General features: G+C 44.2%; 2 protein-coding genes across 2 annotated transcripts in view; one reads left to right on the top strand and one right to left on the bottom strand.

Moving 5' to 3' along the window:
- The window catches only part of LOC146209985 (transmembrane protein 43-like), a 98,215-nt gene extending 93,187 nt beyond the window's left edge, over positions 1-5,028 (top strand). The window contains exon 11 of the mRNA XM_084605855.1: positions 1,788-5,028. Within this exon, the coding sequence (XP_084461981.1) occupies positions 1,788-1,975 (188 nt within the window). The 3' untranslated portion in view covers positions 1,976-5,028. The remainder of the gene's footprint in view (positions 1-1,787) is intronic.
- A 2,175-nt stretch (positions 5,029-7,203) lies between these two features.
- LOC146209984 (3-hydroxyacyl-CoA dehydrogenase type-2-like) overlaps positions 7,204-15,184 on the bottom strand; it is a 31,622-nt gene continuing 23,641 nt past the window's right edge. The window contains exons 4-5 of the mRNA XM_084605834.1: positions 12,968-13,205; positions 7,204-7,508 (exon numbers count right to left, since the gene is read on the bottom strand). Coding sequence (XP_084461960.1) covers positions 7,318-7,508; positions 12,968-13,205 — 429 coding nt within the window. The 3' untranslated portion in view covers positions 7,204-7,317. The remainder of the gene's footprint in view (positions 7,509-12,967; positions 13,206-15,184) is intronic.

Here is a 15,184-nt window from a genome sequence, read left to right as displayed (position 1 = left end):
ACCCATCAAATGACAATTATTCGCATCCACAACTCTAGGATGAAACACCATCAACTTTCAGTTCATTTCAGTGTAATGCAGTCAGTGGATTTGCAGTCTTTGTGGTATAAAGATTCAGAAGAGGTCTATTTCTTTTTTATCTTACTGGGACAAGACAGATCAACAAAGAGAGTTGCTAAAAAAGACATTTGCATGAGCCAGGAAAACTCGTGACTCTCTGTCATCAGCATTTGCTAAGATTTTTTCCTTGGCATCAATATTTAACGTGGCTCCTATGGTCTGTGAAAATGACAAGTGCCATGTGTTGAAGAAAACCACAAGTGTAGCTCAATAGCTTCGCATCTGAAAAAAAAAATAAAAAAAAGGGATTGCAGGGCGATATAGGCAAAGGAACACCTGTCATGGATAGGTGGCGTATAGAGATAGTGACTTTGCTTGATGAATTAAGGTTGTTCCTTGTGAAAGTGATAATATTCATTATATGCTTTGCCCCTAAACACAATTTAGAGGTGGGAATATTGCAGTGTGGGACTTGTTCTCCTTTCGTGGAGCTGGCCTTCTTTGCCAAATTCAAAGTGTAATGAGCAAAGAGGTTTATCAGAAAATTGGCAGCAAATCATGGTTCCGTAGGGATGCAGAAATCTGGATTTTGAGTATGATTTTAAACAGAACGGCAGCCCGAAGAACTCTTCTATACTTGTGAGAAATTGGTAGAAAAAGAGAGTTGACCTTATGAAGTGGCCAAGCCAGTCTGCTTAAGTTATTGGAACTTAATATCTTGTCGTAGCTTCATATGCCATGTGAGATAGAAAATGAGCAGAGCAGAGATTTTGACCAGCTGTTTTATGTAATTAGAGTGTGGAAACATAGACTAGACAACCACTGACAGCTTTCTGGACTCCATGCTTCAACTTTTGCAAGCAGTGATCAACAAAAAAGGCTTGTGCACAAATTACTGACAGTGATACATTATAGTGAAAAGTAATTGTTTTCCAACTCGTGCCTCATTTAGTAATGAAGCCCTCATTATTGTCGGTACTTTTAGTATGTAGTGCAAAAGGCACTTCGTGACTGCTGTAGGAACAAAGTGCGACTTAATGTGGTGTGAAGAATTTAGTATTATATTGTGTAAAAACTGTAACACTGTCTTCTCATAGGGCTAACACTCGGAAGCTTTAGTGCAGTAAAAAAAAAAAAAAAAAAAAAAAAAAAATAAAGCTGAAATTATATTTTTTTGTTCACTACTGTACGTGGTTCCTTAGAGCAACCTAGATAATTATATAAGGTGTCATGGCAAAGAGTATTTGGAAGTAAGTCTGCGCCAGTGGCAACCTTCCCCGGATTAAATGTAACATGGTTTATGGGTTGTATTGTCCTAACATAACTTTACGAAGCTGAGGGTGGTAGTGCGGCTGTGAATGAAAATTTCGTTGCCCAGTTACTGTGCCAGCATATTTGGCTCTGGATATTTTATTTCTCAGGATATTGATGCTGCTCATTTTTTGACACAGCTGATACTTGTACTCATCAAGGTTTTGTACTGACGTGTTGGCCTCTTGCAGATGTTAATTAGCGCACATGTGTGCATGCATGTTATTGGTCTGTGTGCCATCTAGGTGTGCTAAATGGTGTGTAGGAGTAGTCATTCTCCGCTTATGACCTTGCAAGGGATGCAGCACCTGCGCTGTCTTTTGACGTCAGAAAAGAGGTCTGTTGTGCTGCTTTTTCATCGCTTTGCTTCAAGTGTTGTCGGTGCTGTCACAGTGGCCGGCCTTTGTTGATTGCAGCGGACACCCTTCCCTGGCTGCGGCTGCTGGTGCCAGCCGAGAGCTCACCGATGGAATTCAGTGTCTACACCTGGCTCGTTGTGGTGCTGTTTGGCTGGGCACTGGCCAGGCCCCTGCACGTGGTGTCGGCATTTCTCGCCTGCGTCATCCCCTTCATCACCACACGCAGGCTTCACCACGAAGCTTAGCTGCCATTTATAGTGAACTGCGGCAGCTAGTGCATTTTGCAAACCAATTTTGGCCTGGCTGGATTTTATTGCCAGGAGCAGATAAAACTGGTTCCAGGCTGCTGTCGCTTTTCTGGTCTAATGGAGCACTCTTCGACTAGGTTTACTTTTCACTTGCTGACCACTCCTTTAGAAGTGACACCGTGTGCGACACATAGCCATCAGTCCTTGCAGTTTTCTGTGGATCCAGCAGTTTTGGCAGCCCATTCTTTTGGGGGTTTGTTTAGATCTCACTGACTTGTTGCCGTGGTAACCCTGCTGAGAAGTTTGCTTCATTGTTTGAATGCAATTCAGGAACACTTTCATCCATGCTGATGGCAAGCACTTCTTTATGTAAGGTTCACTCTCAGGAGGTACATCGATGTCAGAACTGTTTTGAGCAAAGAAGAAGTAATTTTTCATGAACAACCAGGTTGGCAGGTGTGTACTATTCTCATCACGAGTAATTACTGATGTCACTTAATGCTCCTGAGCTCATGTCACACACGAGAGCATAGTGCTGTTACCCCTTCAGGGAATAATTGTACACAGTGTGTGATAATTGAGCCTAGCTGGTTATACATGTGTAAGAACCATGCTGAACTTTTACGAACAACAAACAAAGACACAAAATGCAGTGCTAAGAAAAGAAAATTTGCAAGAAAACGAAATTGAAACCAAACTCATCTTGTCAGCCTGAGAAATTAAACTTTTTTTGTCATGCATTTGTCAACCCCTGCACATTTGATTTCGAAGGCCTCATTTAATTTCTGTTTTACTTTTTGAATGGCATAAGATAACGGTTCTGTCAAACAATAGTGTGTATATTTTTTTAGAGCAGTTACAATGCAATGCCAACTTTCCTGGGTGGGTGACACTATTGTTGGCATCGTCATCAGCAGCAGCCACTGCAGGGCGAAGGCCTCTCCCATATTCCTCCAACTAACCTGGTCCTGCATCCGCTTAACCCTTGCGAACTTGTTAACCTCATCCGCCCATCTAACTTTCTGCTGTCCCCAGCTACCTTTTCCTTCCCTTGGAATCAGTCTGTTGCACTTGGAGACCATTGGTTGTCCTCTCTTGGCACTACATACCCTGCCCATTTCTTTTGTTTTCCACTGTAATGTCATTAACTCGAATTATTTTTCTGACCCACTCTGTGAGCTCAGCTATAATCTCCCACGTAGTACTTCAGTCCGCAAGTCCTGTGTCGCATTCCATGTGTTTGGTCTCATGCTTGATGGTGCAGGAATGGGCTTTGGAGCCTCCACTGTTGCACATAAACCGGGTAGCTTTTTTGGGGCTGAGAAAACTGCTGAGACTTTGTGTCTGTCACTGTGTTTTGTGTCTTTGGTTTGTAAGCTGCTTCTTCAAGACACTGTATGCAGCTTTGGTGGTGGTCGCTCATGCATCAGTGCTGCTGCCTTCTGAGAAAGTGTGTCTACAGTTATGGATATTTCCTCGAGAACACTCTGCTTATTGGTGGCCTGTGTAGCTGGTTCTTTCATCTTTTTCTTTTAAGCAGGCAGTGTGCACAACCTACAGAAAATCACTGTGATTCAATTGCTTGTAGAATTGGGGACTGAAGTTCAAATCAGTAATCGATTTATACTTGTGCTGCAAGAAATAATTTAGACGCCAAATGCTGAGGTGTAACTTGGCATAACCAGGTAGAGAAAGGTCACAAACATTTTGGCATGTATATTCATATTGCATTTATTCCAGCCTTTTGTTTGCGATGTCTGTTGAAGTCAGGTTTACTGTATTGAGGAGGTGCAAAATTTCCCCTTTCGTGCAAAGGCTACCTATATCTAGTCAGCACTGCCCTCTGGGGATGGGACCAGTGTTTTTTATTTGCTCATATTTACAACTGGCTATGTGTTGCAAAAGGTACCTATTTTTCGGCATGGCTGTTTTAGTGCCAAAGTAAGTAGCCTTCATGTATATAGCGTTGCGTACTTTGTTACGTAGTGTGCCAGGTTCTTCTGCCGCGGGGATGACACCGTGTTGTGGCTGGATCAACATTGCTTTGTCTTGCCGTTTCTTTTCTAGGGTTGTCTCCACTGTTTTCTTGTGACCACAGGAACGGTTTTAGTTGTTTGTTTGTGGTTAGAACAAAAAGTCTTTTTTGTACATGGCACATAGTAGTGTGAGAGTTATTTCGTGTTGACTACGGTGAATGGAGCACAGTAATGTAGTCATACATTCTCTCTTATGCGTGTCGTAATGTTTTATGATGTCATGTCGCAGGACCTATGCTTTGTGTGAAATATAGGAAGTGTTCACTTTATTTAAAAAGTGCTTCTGATCGCTTTATAAAGGCCTTGTCTTTCCCGACTAAGTCATTGCAAGCACCTACGTTAAATCAAACTGAGTGTTTTCAAGCACTGGTGATTGCTTCCACCAACCTTGTATGCTACTTTAAGGCATAGCAGAATGCTGTGCTACCTATACCACTAGTAGCATGTCTAAGGCAAGTTATGACTATTATGTACATTTGTACCACATTCCTATGTATGGGGACAGCTTCCTATTAATTTTATCGCTTCATTTTATTCAGAGTCTCTATTACTGTTGGCATTTGTCTCAAATTAAACTGCACAAGCCTGTGCGAGCCCATCACTCATGGAGTCCTTTCTTCTTTCTCCTGCGTGCATTGTGGCCCCTTGTCATGTAGTTCCTGCTTCTAGTTCCTAACAAGCTGTACGCTTTGGGAAGGAATAGCTTATGGTGATGTATAGAAGTGGACATAAAGAACAGTTGGTTATAGTGACTATTACAAAATCTTTCTACAGAATATGGCCAATTTTTGCTTTATATATGCGGAGTGCATTTGCTCACAAAATGAGTACACTGAACTCTCCAACTGCAAGCTATGTATGCCCACTTGGCTGGCAAGTGGCAGGCATTGGACGGTTACTCCTTTATCGAACGTGCTGGCAAAACAATGGAAGGTAAAGTGACAGTTATAACCTTGCAATTTCCTGCTGCGAGCTGATATAGATGTGATGACACCAAAGGTGATGACACATCCTATGAGGCATTATTATTAATCTTATACAGCTGTCATGCAGTGAAGCCAACATGAGTGGCATTTGACGCCTGCAAATGGCATTAAAAATGTTTTTAAATCCGCATTTTTTGCAAGTTGTCCTCTCGCCATGAGCGGCTGTTTTCTTCTTTAACTAAATTCCACTACTTTTGCATGTGTGTTTGACAAACCTATACTTTGTGCATTTTGTTCTTATCACCGTAATGAGGTCTGTGAGTACTTGTCACATGTGCCCTTCACTAGTAAACTGTGTTGAGTGACAGCGGATAAAAGTAAACACAGTACTAGAACCAGATGCCTGGTGTAACATCCAGCATCTATGCAACTGAGTGTCACTTGATGGTCCCGGAGCATAATGAGAAGCACCGTAGTGGAGATTTCTGACCACCTGGTGTTCTTTAATGTGCACCGACAAAGCTGCTGATATATTTGTCCTTCATTTGAACTTTGCCTTGGTGAAGCACAGGCAGACTTTGTGCTGTGACATGCTTCTTGGAGCAACATCCGTGTTGAGTGGCAGTGTCAGCTCTGGAGATGAGCTACAAGATGCATGGCTTTGTTGTTTAGCTGCTGAGCCTGGTTGTGGCAGCCCTTTAGGATTGCCTTACCACAAGTGCTGCAAAGAGCAATGTATGTACATGCTGAATCTCAAAATAGCTGGTACATGAAAAAAGATGAACAGAAGTGTCTCCCATTCTCATGACGTTTGTTAAGAGCATCGTATGTGGTATGTATGAAATTGCTCCCATCATCCCACTTGAAAACAGCATTTGCTTTTTTCTCTTTCACAGTGTCCAGTATTACTTTCTTTTTTTTACTTCCTGTTATTTGCTTTCCTAATGGCTTCAAGCATGCCAAAGGCATGCAGCGCTATGTTTATGCGGTTCAGTGAAAGCATATGACTGCAGCTCTTGGCAAGTATATGAGCAGATACACCTCCAGTCTTTTTGCCTGCCACAGGAGGTGCAAACCCTGTGCCATCATCATCATCAGCCGGACTATACCCACTGCAGGGTGAACGCCTCTCCCTACTTAACCCGGTCCTGTGCTAGTTGCATCCACTTGACCCCTGCAAATTACTGAACCCCACCCGCCCCCTGCTACGCTTTCTTTTCCTTGGAATCCAATTTGTTACCCTAAGCGACCATCGGTTGTCCTCTCTACGCACTAAATGCCCTGCCCATGCCATTTCTTCTTCTTGATTTCCACTAGAATGTCAGTAACTTATTTCTCTGACCCACTCTGTGCGCTTCCTATCTCTGAACTTTCACCTACCAATTTTCATTCCATAGCGCGGTGTTCTCAGCTATGAAGCCACGTTGCCCCATGCTGTAAAGGTGAGTCAGCAGGCATACTCTGCACCCACGCAACATCTTGCCGGGTGGGGTCGCTGCAAAGCGCAAGGGCCTATGCAGAGAGGCGCTTCTTATTTGTGCTCGCAGTGTAGGGAAGTTACCTTGAGGAGAGTGAGCTAAATAAGCATAAAACACTCCCATATAACATGATAGGGAACTGCTCCTTGCATTTTTTTTATTCTCTATCTTGCATAGGAGAATGCCTAATGGATGCCCCGTGAATACCACTGCGCATAAGGTCACTGTAGGTCGTGGATGCTGTGACAGTTCTTAACTGAACCGCACATGAAACAGTGCCTTGAGCAGATTTTTTTCTTTTTACACTGAGTCTATAGGAAACAATCCAGGCACACTCACATGTTTTGGTTTGGTTTGGTTTTGGGGTTCAACGTCCCAAAGCGACTCGGGCTATGAGAGATGCCGTAGTGGAGGACTCCGGAAATTTCGACCACCTGGGGTTCTTTAACGTGCGCTGAAATCGCACAGCACACGGGTGCCTAGCTTTTCGCCTCCATCGAAAAGCAGCCGCCGAGGCCGGGATTTGATCCCGCGTCCTTGGGCACGGTAGTCGAGCACCCTAACCACTGCGCCACCCGGTGGGGTACTTTTTGTCTTATCCAATGATTTGTCTTCTGCTCTGGTGACCTTCATTTCAGTTTCCCTTGCAACCCACATGGTGCTTCGAAATGTACGAGCACCACATTCAGTACCCCAATTGCAATGGGCATACTGGCAAAGAGTGCATTCTAGGAACTACCCAGGTTCAGCAGCCCTGCAGTTTTTGAGAGAGAAAAAAGCCAAAATTGTATGTAAAAGCTAGCATATATTTATTGCATGCTTATCCAGCATTAGTGGCTACACTGACTCACTTGAAGCTGCTTATGCCCTTCATAACCTAACGTAGCACCATACACAAGTCAGCTAACCATACGGAGCGCTCCGTCGAGACGGATGACCTCTCCATTGAGCAAGGGGTTTTCCACAATGGTCTGCACCAGGTGGGCATACTCCTCAGGATCTCCCAGGCGCTTGGGGAATGGAATGGTCTCGGCCAGGAACGTGCGCACTTTCTCTGGCAAGGACTCCAGCAGTGGTGTGTGGAACAAGCCTGGCCAGGAAGAAACAGCCATTAATGTGTGCCCAAGCCACACAGTTGCAAAAGGACGCTTAATGGCTTTAGTACAAAACTCGTAGTCTACTGCTGGAGACAAGTGTAGAAATATTGGCATATTCTGGCAAGCCTTGGTGGCATTACGGAGAAAAAAATTCGAGGGTTTAACCAGGAATTTATATCTTAAATCCATTAGGAAAGTTGGGTTTTAGCAAACTGTGGTGTCCTTTAGCTGCTACTAACATTTTGTCTGTTTGGAGCATCTGAAGTGAATATACTACATTTTATGACTGCCACAGCATCATACAAATGTTTGAGTTTATATCAACTTAAGGTAGCATACTTTTCCTCTTCCAATAAACCTGAGCTACTTTTATTATTTAATATTGCTTGGTTTGCTTTTAAAATGCGCTCAAAACAGAAAATCACACAACCAAAGACGCCGCCATGCTTGCAGTGGCACGCTGCTATTTGCAGCACTGCTACGGGCAAGGATGGTTTTAATATCTGTGGTAAAATCATTTAATTTTATTTCAACCTGTCTTACTACTCTCAATTATAGCTTTAACAAAATCTGTGCACCTCGTTTGATGGCGTGTGCTCCACGTCAACATTCTTGGGCAGTTCCAGTTGGCCCCAACGGCGGTCGCGCGAACTTGTGGCGCTTTTCGACATCCGTCTGCTTGTGCAGTAGTTTCGTTTGCTTCAGTAACGACAGGTGCATCACGTTTTTAAGCTGCTTTTTATGCTGTTTGCAGTGATTGTGAAACCTCTGGGATGAAATATGTGCACTTGACTTCGAGTGAGTGTTAAACGTCATTCTGCGCCCGGCAGCACAAATGGGAACGAAACCGATGCCACTGTTGATCATTTTCTGATAGCGCCTCACGATGCATCACAAGCAGAATATGTTCTCAGGCATGTGGGCATCTTTTTGAAGATGGCCATAGTATCAAGGACTGCAAACACATTGTAAACTGGCGTGCGAATTCCTTGCGGGCGCTTGAATGACCGGTGCTGTCAGACACAATCTCAAAGGCACCAACTCATAAAGCTTGCTTTGATGCAAACAGATAAATATTGGGGCATCCACAATGCCTTCAAGCAACCGATTGAGCTGCTGCCACATTCCTGTTCGGCTAAGACCATTACTGACTCTTGATGACGCTACCCTCTATGGACTGGCGACATGAATGTAAATAGAATGAAATAGCAAATAATTAAGATCTGCCTAATGTTCCAGAAAGCAGCTGGCTGTCCTATAGCAATCATGCATATGGTTCTGTGTGTATATAAAGAGGACCAGCTAGGCAGCACAGTTGGAAACTGTTTTAACGCTTTCTATCCCCAATCAGTAATTTTTTATTTGTGCCTCTATTATTTCCTATATATTAGCATTCTTGAAATACCTGATTATGGAAAAGGCCACCATAGATTTGTGTATGTTATTTATATAAAGCACTGTTCTGACCAAGCTGTACGGCCTTCCCTGCGTGGCCTGGGGATAGCGTACACGTGACTCGGGATGCAGTGGGTTCGATTCCCAGCTCACCCTTCCACTGCTCTCATCTCTAAGGAGGAGGCTAAGTTGGCCAATTAATTTGGTCATGCCACATGGCCTCGTGACGTAGTGGAGCCATACAACCAGTCAGCACGCATGCTGTGTCACACCTGCAAACTACCACCTGCGAGAGCCATGCCTGTGATTTTTTGTTCACAACGCCTATGCCAGATTTTCTTGTGAACTGTGCCTTCAACGCTATCGCGTTAAACACGGCAGCTTCGAAGAAAAGTCACAAGGTGCAGAACTTGAAGATAAAAGTCCTTTGAGCAACGACCGCATGCAGAGCAATGCCCTGACAGTATAAATTCAGCACTCTCTGAAGTTATTCTCCAAGGAATTGAAGCAATGCTGACTGAACTTTGTCCTTCAGCATGGTGACGTTCGCGACGTCAATCAAGCAGTTGAAATCAAATTCAGCAGTGCTAGGAGGCGTTCACACCACAGCTGAATGTTAATTTTCACTGAAACAATTGTGCGTCACATGACATCCGAGTGGCGTGAAGCAAATTGAAGTCTATTTTGGATTCTGTTGCAGCACACAAAGGTAAGAGACATAACCGGTGAAAAGGACATGAAGACCAAAATGCTTGGATGTCGTAAAAAACCACGGAAGGTGGGGTGATCGTCTTTTCCTTTAATAGTGCTATTCATGGCGTCTTCAAACTCGGTGTGAGTGCCCTTGTGGAGTGCAGCTTTTCACAAAATAGCAACACCACTTAGGCCACATTCTTGTTTAATCAAAACGAATCAACTGCGGGTGTGTGTGCTGTGCCGGCTATGTTTATGAAGGTGCAGAAGGCAACGCGTGAGAGGTGCAGAAAACCATGACTGCAGCGCCGTTAATTTCAGCAACGTCCACGGGGGCCACCTTAAGTACGGGTGGGAAGCTGCAAAACTATGTGTCTAAGAGCGTTGCCCCACGTGGCAGTTGTGTTCACGGAGCTGCATAAAGTTACCATACTATGTCGTGCCTATGAAGTAAGTGTTTGCAGACATGGTCTACCACTGAAAAAATGGGACTACAGTACAGAAAAATTGTTTTGAATGGTTCTGACGCGTCTTTCGGCTCCATAGTCAGGTATTTGTTAATTTAAGGATGGAGCTTTCGAATGAAGCAAGAAAAAATTATTGGAAGCAGTAGACTCTCCCTTAAAGGGACACTAAAAAAAATGAAGTGGGCTTGCATCGATAGAATGCCAATTCCTAATTACAAAAAATCCACTCACTGAAAGCAGAGCTGTTATAAGGTAGTAAAGAGGAAGAAGAGAAATACAGGTATCGCCGAAACGGCCGAGACTCGAAACTACAAATCACGTGACGCGCAAGGGATCCCGGAGGCTGTCAAATGCGAATTATGTTGCCCGTTTGAATGCGGTAGTAGGTTTTGTCTCGAATATAACAACATGCTTTTATCATACGTAAACAAAGGCGAAAAGACAACGTAAACATTGCAAGGCAAATACAAAAATATACTTGGAGGCGCCACAGGCGCCCACTTCAGTTTCGGTTATGTTCCGGCTCAGACACTTCGTGCGTTATCGGATAGCTTCGTTTTGGACCTGCAGCACCTGAAATACGAGCTCGGAGCAGCAGATGCGCCTGGCTTGTTCACATTTGAGCATTCAGAGGCAGGAGCGAGCAAAATCCGCTGCCGCCGACACGCTCCTTTGTTCACACTTCTGAGCCAACATATTGCCGCCGTCACCGCTTAGACTGCGAGTGCCCATTAACCCTGACCTGACCGCTCGACTGCAGCTACGTACGTCACGAAAAGCATACATATGCTAAGTGCCGAAGGAAAAACGCATTATCATTCAATTGTTCACTAAATCATGGCACATCTGACGCACATACTGTGGCAACAAAAGCTTCAACGTGCTATTTGCAGGCATCATACCAAGGACAGCGTCGATCTTATTCCGAATGTCATTGGCCCCTATTGCATCCTTGCCTATTCTGCTGGTCGCCAGGCGAAAAAAGGGCCTCGGATAAAACTTAAAAACTAAAAAATAATGAAGCACCACAAATACATTAAAAAAAGCTAAAAGCAATCAATTTGTACAAGAAAAAAAGGTGACAGCGGGATTCGAACTCGTTACTTCTTGCTCCCTACCATTTCGCGCTAACGGCTAGGCCATGCTGAGACATAGGAAGCAGCAAATATTTCTGCATATTATGTCATGGCCGCATTTATATTGGAATTTCATGTTTCGAGGTGTACAGGCCATCACTGCCGGTCTAAAGATTACAATTTGTTGACCATCAGAGCATGCTACCTGCTCTCACGACTTGCAACTAGTGTTCTGGATGCCTATGAGCACTATATTGTGCACTAGAATCATTTTGTCATGTGGAATTTCACAGCGCTGGCAAATTTAGGAGCGCCAACTCTTCGGTCATGCTCTGCTACCGTGGACGTAATTTTCGCTGAACACAGAGCTGTAGCACAAACCTTGAAGGAAAAAAGTGCAACGAAGCTTCAAAACTGGCAAGCGCAGCAGTGAGGACACTATTTCGCTCGTAACTAAATCTTATATGTAAACATTTCGGGAAGTGTTGCGATGACTAAGGGCTCGGTTTGTTTGCACACAGTGCAAGAAGGAGTGCAAAAGCTTGAGAAACACAAAGTATTATGCATTAGAAGTGCTCTATGTTTTCTTTTTTTCTTTCATGATCCCATTGCTCGGTAAATTACTCGTTTCATTTATTTCGGCTGTGGCCGTCACTTATTGTGAGCCGATGGTCGATTGCGAGTACGCTGTTGCCATGTTGGCCCCTGAGAGATGCTAACTGGTCGACGCCACGGGCCACGCCGGCTCAACTTCTGCGCGTCAGCAATCACGGAGTCTCCTCTTGCGTCATAGTGTGCTTCATTCTACCCTACCACGTAGTAGGAGAAAACAGTTTGTATTCGACTGGCGGGAACAAATAAACCTAAACTTCTTGTCACAATATCTCAGTAGTAATTCGATTTCTTTGCTTCTGGATATGCGGCGTCAGTGTCGCGAAATGCTGTTTATTAGATTTTGATAGCATACTTGGGTGTCTTTAGTGTCCCTTTAAAAGAAAAAGTTAGCGCTGGTTCGGACATAACAATCTGGTCCGCTGCCTGTATGACATGTGTTCCAATGAGTGTTCTGAAGCAGTGCTCTGAATCCCAAAGGAGCGCACAGCCCGCTGGAATCCAAATCGACAATGGAATGAAGTTTCATTCCTGGCTGACCAAGTGCAGAGTAAGGTGTTCGTGACCCACGATTCAAGCCCTATACGTGAATCCAAAGTGCCCGCTGAAATTAGAATTTCAGTTCGCAGAGCAAGATAATGTGCTCTGGATCGCTAGCTGGCACAGAAGGTAAACAAAATGAATACACTAGCAGATGGCAGAGCAAGGCCAACTGATCAATTAAGAGAGGGAATGGCTAGCTAGAATCACTTCCTTAGCAGTTTGAAAACTCAGATGTAAGGGAACCAACTTTTGCTCAACATATAAGTGATATAGTTTTCACTGAGTGTACGCGGGTGCCATTCGCAGCGGGTCTCACAGAATCCTTCCGCAAGACACACCATTGCACCAATCTTTTCCACTGCCACGAAAGGGGCACTAGCACACACTTCGCCAGCCGTTTAACTTCCTAAAGTTCCTCCCAAAACTGAGCAGATATCAAGTAAGTAGCACCATCGTTTGATGGGTGCAAATGAGGAATCTCTCTGTTATTTGAAATGCTAAGATTATCCAGATGAATGCCCTTAAACTTGGTGCACTAATAGCCAAGACTGATCACACAAGGCACACACTAGCAAATTAGTTTTCCAAGTCAGTTCGGTGGACAGTCAAGCCATGCCATCCGGAACAAAAGTCAAGACTTGCTCAGAGGCCAAACAAGGTGCTTACCTGGAGCGATAGCGCAGCAACGGATTCCCTGTGATGCCAGATCTCTCGCCAGGGGCACCGTCATGCCCACAATGCCCCCTTTGGAGGCGCTGTATGCCACTTGGCCGATCTGGCCCTCGTACGCCGCTACACTAGCCGTGTTAACGACGACGCCACGCAGACCATCTGGGCCTGGTTCATTCTTGCCAATGAGGCCCACTGCCAGGCGCACCACATTGAATGTGCCCACTGTGTTCACCTGCACCCCAGAAAAGTGGACGTGAAGGACAAGGTTCTGATGCAGGTCACTCCTCTGCCAGGTTTTACCACCTTAGCCCAAAAAATATAAAATGCATATTTTTGGAAATGTGTATATTATGGCTTTGGTGCATATCCCAGATAAGGGAAATGTTCTCAAGGGCTGTCATCGGGGGCTAATCTTGCGTTTTCAATTATTCTATTTTATTCCACAACGACGACAGTGAAGGAGAGCACTGAAGCAAAAGGGACTGTAGGTTTTCAAAATGATGTAGGGATTTCTTTTTATCGCTTTTAGACTTTTACCTTTCTAGCACTGTTATAAACTTTGAGGGCAATAACTTCGTGTAGCGCGAAGGCATCTGCATAGGATCATGTATCGCCCCAGTGTTAAGTGAACAGTTTTTAGCGAGTTTGGACAAACGCGTTCAAGTGCACATTGATAACAAGATTTTAAAGATTTTTATATATGTAGACGATTTTCTGGTGGTCGCAGAAGCACCTCAAGAAGACAGAAGTGAGACAGAAATGAGGATCTTGTCCAGTCTACCCTAGAAGTGTTTAGGTCTAGCGCACGTAATTTGAATTTTACACATAAACTGGCCAATGAAGGTACCCTACAGTTTCTTGACATCAAGTTGTTCTTTTGTGGTTCACATGCTTGCTACATGTACCAGCCAGGGTCCGAACACGAAATTTTTAATTATGATTCGGCCTACTCCAAACTGATTAAAAGAGGCATCGCAAAGGCATGCCTTCTTGCTGCCCTTGATAAATCCTGTCTGCACAAGGTCCATCAAAGTGTAAAAATGCAGGCAAGTCAAATGAAGGCGGGTTTTCCTATGGAACTAGTGGCTTTGGTGGCTGAGACCTTGATAAAAAGGATAAAAGCTGGTGAAAAAAAGGCGATGGTTGGGCAAGAACGGGCTAGATGCGTTGCACTGCCCTACGCTCACCAGCTCATGCACCACCTAAAAAGGTGGCAGGGAACTGAGACGTCAAAGTCGCGCTTACAGCACTGAACAAGCCCGGCAAACTCTGCAAGGTTGTGAATGATACCACCAACAAAAAAATTCCTTGCCCCAGAAAACTTAAAAACCCGTATATGGCCTGCAAGACAGATGTGGTATACAGGATCCCATTATCATGCGGGAAATATTACATCAGCCAAACTGGCTGCTGTATTAACATCAGGCTCATGGAGCACAAGGGGCTTGTAGACGAAGTATCAGAATCTGAACACTTGGCGGCGCACTGCAAACGATGCAAAAACGAAAACAATTGCTGTATTAGCTGACGCATGCCATATCTGTAAACGCGGATCAAAAAGAGCGCGAGATATCTGAAGCCTTCCTTATACACGTGGAAAGGCAGTCATGTGTAAGCAAGCCTAACATTGTTTTGACGAAAAAGGAAGTTTTGGGAGGGTGCTGTAGCGCATGCGGTTTAGCCACTGACACTTCGAAGCACAGTAATCACGAATTTATATAAATTCGTGATTACTGTCAATAACCTGTGTTGATGCGTAGTGTCTGTATTCTTCCTTCGTCCCTGTCTAAAGAACTATGTCTATTGAATAGCAAAATGCTTTCTCTGTATTGCCTTGGGTTTTGAGCATGTACTAATTAGGCTGTTGTTTACAGCCAGTATCTGTCCGCATTCTTCACAAGTGGGTTTGTTTTGTTTCATCAGTAGAAAGTTGTGTGTGAGATGCATGTGTCCAATACAAAGACAGCATACTATCACTTTCATAAAATGTTGCTGAGGCGCAACCTAATATTTTCTTGGCTATTCCACATACACTACCATTTATCCTTCTCTTTATGCTGTATTAACATCATGCAATCTTTATGTGGCATGTTTACTTTCTGAATCGATTTGTTGCGGGCTAGTGCAACGCACGTTTCTACTCTCTCAATGCCGTCATGTAAGGGACCCAACAGAAAACTATACCAAGTCCTTTCATGTCATGTATTCTGG

The sequence above is a fragment of the Amblyomma maculatum genome, chromosome 1, assembly GCF_055883805.1.
Source record: "Amblyomma maculatum isolate TAMU_Amacu chromosome 1, ASM5588380v1, whole genome shotgun sequence".
Taxonomy (NCBI): Eukaryota; Metazoa; Arthropoda; class Arachnida; order Ixodida; family Ixodidae; genus Amblyomma; species Amblyomma maculatum.
This window is presented reverse-complemented; position numbering and strand designations above follow the sequence as displayed.